The sequence below is a fragment of the Micromesistius poutassou genome, assembly GCF_964030765.1.
Source record: "Micromesistius poutassou genome assembly, chromosome: 9".
Taxonomy (NCBI): domain Eukaryota; kingdom Metazoa; phylum Chordata; class Actinopteri; order Gadiformes; family Gadidae; genus Micromesistius; species Micromesistius poutassou.
This window is the reverse complement of record NC_140279.1, coordinates 2,029,522-2,033,367: the sequence shown is the minus strand read 5'-3', so window position 1 is coordinate 2,033,367 and position 3,846 is coordinate 2,029,522. Positions and strand designations below refer to the sequence as shown.

At 50.2% G+C, this 3,846-nt stretch overlaps 1 protein-coding gene across 1 annotated transcript; it reads right to left on the bottom strand.

Moving 5' to 3' along the window:
* Positions 1-309: 309 nt before the first annotated feature.
* Positions 310-3,267, bottom strand: rx1 (retinal homeobox gene 1; the record flags this gene model as incomplete). The annotated part of the gene is made up of 3 exons (XM_084473477.1): positions 310-810; positions 1,151-1,416; positions 2,952-3,267. 3 exons carry the CDS (start codon positions 3,265-3,267, stop codon positions 310-312), a joined length of 1,083 nt encoding a protein of 360 aa, XP_084329603.1.
* Positions 3,268-3,846: the final 579 nt, after the last annotated feature.

Sequence of the window (3,846 nt, the reverse complement as noted above, 5' to 3'; positions counted from 1 at the left end):
TGATCACTAGTATTATGCACTGGGTCAGCCACTGGTAGTTTAAGATCTAGGAATGCTGTAAAGTCTTGAGATGAGAAAGAGGATTGTGCATTGCACACATAAAAATATCCACATCATGTTCAAAAAATCCCAAATCCATCTTCCATTCCTTCCTTTTTCGGACCACTGGGTCACAGAAGTCTTTACTGGCCTCCCTTTCCCACTCACAACCTCCGCCCCGCTTGACCGAGGGAAGCAGCAGCGGACAAACTCTGCTTCTCTCCACATCCTCTCCTAATCAGTCAGCCACGCGGGTTGTCCGTTTGCTAGTCACATGGGCTGCCAGGTCTTGTCCATGGACTGGATGTGCTCCTTGGCCTTCATCCTCAGCACGGCGATGCTGGAGCTCCTCTGGTCCACGTCCTCCAGGGGGTACTTCTCATTGTACGGCGCGGGGCACTGGTACGGCGGGGGAGCCATGCTCTGCATCCCCTGGCCCATGGAGGGATGGGCATGGGGGTGGGAGTGTGGGTGCGAATGGGGATGAGGAGGGTGAGGAGGTGCGTTGAGGAAGCTGTGGGGCCCCTGGTAGGCCGTCTGGAGGCCCTGGCCGGGGCCCATGAAGCCGGGGATGCTGTGGACGGGCGTGGAGCTGGTCAGAGGGGACGTCAGCCAGGGGTCCAGGGGCAGGGAGTTGCTCATGGGCCCCATGTTGGCGTGCATGGCCGGGGGCCGGTTGAAGGAAAGCATGGGCGAGTCGTGGAGCTTCATGGTGCTGGCGTCCATCTTCTCCTGCCGGCGCCATTTGGCTCTGCGGTTCTGGAACCACACCTGAAGGAGGCAATGGTACTTAAGTATAGAGAGTGGGTTGTTTTAAAATTCAATCATTTAAATGTAAGTGAGGTAAAAATGATTTGGGGACAATGCAACCTTATTGTGTTTGTTTGTTTTGGGTGTGATTTTTGTGTGTTTCACTTTTTTGAGCGCTTGGCAATCATACACGTCATTCATCCACCAGTCATTGACTTTATTCATTTTTTCTTTTTGTATCCGTGATTAAAAGAACGCGCTGATCTTTGTTCCAGCTCGTTTGGTGACCATAGTCACCAAGTCACCGTTCCATCCAACCGATAAAGAAGAAGGTGAAGGTTTCGTCGTCGCTCAAACCTACCTGCACCCGCACCTCCGGTAGGTTGACCTTCATGGCCAGCTCCTCGCGGCTGTACACGTCCGGGTAGTGGGACTTCTCGAAGGCTCGCTCCAGCTCGTGGAGCTGGTAGGTGGTGAAGGTGGTGCGGTTGCGCCGGTGCTTCTTCTTGGGCTGCTCGTCCTTGCAGAGGTCGGGGGACTTGGCGGCGTCGCCGTCCTCGTCGCTGTCCATGCTGCTCCTCAGCTCGCTGGGCTCCCGGTCGCTCTTGGTGCCCAGCAGGACCATGTCTGTGCCGGACACAGCGGGGGGGAGAACCAGGGGGAAGGACGTGAAACAGGAGTTGAGGACGTGGAGAGGGAGGAGGGGTCGGTTGCACGTGAGGCCCTGCTCGTTGAGGAATGTTCTAGGGATGGAACATTATTCAATAAATCTCTAATTAAATATGCAATGGGTGGCTACGATATCCTTTTTCTTTACTGTTATATTTAATAACCTCTGTATACATTAATGCAATTCCAGTTCACTGACACACCATTTGGATGGCAAGCATTTCATAGCTAGGTTTTCTATTAACAACACCCCAGTCTTCATTGTGTATCCCACCTAGTGTAAAAAGCCTAGGTATTGAACCTAAATACATTGCATAGTCATCAAAGAAACAAAGTAAACCTAAACAATGATACTTGTTTTGTCCACGACACAACAGTAATAGCAACAGCCTTTTTGTATCACATATGGCAAAGTGAAGACTCCCTTTCATTACAGGACCAAGACATCAGAGGTAGGGGCGGTCAAGACGAAAAAGACTGGCCATATGTTTTAAAACGATATGATTGTCACTACTTTGCCCGATGATTGAAATCACAATGCGTGTAAGCAAGATGCAAAAGCATGTAACGTTTCAGTGGTCTCTCTCTGTGGCCTGACAGAAACAGTTGTGGCCTCAACATAGGAGATGGTGGAGCGGGGGGGGGGGGGTGTCAGTTTATCCACCTCTCATTAGGCTGCAGTGACAAAGCCTATAGGATCCCACAATGGGCCCGGGTCAGCCTTGGTTCAGCGACCAGCTCTTCAGCCTGTCAGCCCATCACAGGCACGGCGCCTAGGACGGCCTTCTGTTTAGCAGCCAGCACCCTTTAGTCTCAATGCAGAGGAGACGAGACCCCCCCCCCCCCGTTCGTTACTAAGGGGGTCACCTAATTCACTTACGTACACACAAGGGAAACGTCATTGCTGTTGTGATGTTTACGTTGATGTCCTTGGACGGTCAGCTTTTGACTTTTAGGGTGCTCTCCTGGAAGGACTTTTTGAGCAAAGACTTTAATGTCTTTAATGTAAATAACTAGAGGTTTGATAGGGTGTTTTTTTCTCATGCCTAAACCCTCCTAAAGCACCTAGCGGTGTCCGAATGTGAAAATAGATATGGATTAAAGATGAGGAATGGGATTCTGTCACTGAATGATTTTAATAATAACAGCACCACAGTGTTGTAAAATCTAATCTGCACAGAAGATTACCGGAATTCCACAAGGGGATGGGATTTGGATTTGGGACATTATGGGTCGTAACCTCAACCCCCTTCCCCCCGACACCATCTTATTCTTTGATTTTATTTCCTTTTGATATCTCAGGGTACGGTTCATTTAGTTTAGGACAAAAAAGTGAACATTTAATTTTTTTGTTACAATAAATCGTACAAGTTATACTAGTGGTGTTTACCTAACCTGTAAAATCACAGGGAAACCTATTGATGCTAGGCTAACAATAGCAGAGCATGGATGTTAGGGTGAGAGGCTACGGCCCCTCACTCCCAGCCACGTACCATGGTAGGGCTGCTGCTGCTCGGGGCTGCCCTCCCTCAGGGAGGAGAGGTGGCCCCCGTAGGAGAGGTGGTTGGACGAGGGCTCCTGGAGCCTCACCGCCTCCACCAGCCCCTCCACGCCCAGCCTGTGGAGGCCCAGGTTCACCCCCGCGGAGCTGAGCAGGGACTCCTGGTCCTTGCTGAAGCCCAGGATGACGTCAATGCTGTGGACGCGGCCCCCCGCTGCGACCCCCCCACCCTTCCCGATTTCGTGGAAGTTGCTGGGGGAGAGGCAGCTGTCGTCCACCATGCTCATGGTGTCCAGTGAGAGATGCATCCGAGTGTCTGGGCCTCTCACCCCTGGTCCTGCTGGGGTGAGAGGGTGAGGCGAGAGGGGGGTGAAAGGGTGAGGGGAGAGGGGGTGAGGAGATAGAGGGTGAGAGAGTTAGGGTAGACAGAGGGTGAGAGGGTTAGGGTAGAGAGAGGGTGAGAGGGTTAGGTTAGAGAGAGGGTGAGAGTGTAAGGGAAGAGGGGGTGAGAGGGTTAGGGAAGAGAGAGGGTGAGAGAGTAAGGGAAGAGGGGGTGAGAGGGTTAGGGAAGAGAGAGGGTGAGAGAGTTAGGGTATAGAGGGTTTAGTATGTTTCATTTGTATTATTAATAAATACACAACAGTTGTGTTTTTCAAAGAGATACTCAAACGAGTATCCTGAATATAAGTTGAGCACTGTAATAGCAGCTTTTAATTACCGCATTAATTAACAGCAACCAACAACTCAACCAAAAATCATTTGTAATTTTGTGAGCGTCCCAAACCAGAATGCATACAGAAAAATATTATTAAATATCGCTGTATGACAATATGATCCATTGATTACATTTGGTTTATTATCCCAAATCAGTAAAGATCACATTAAAA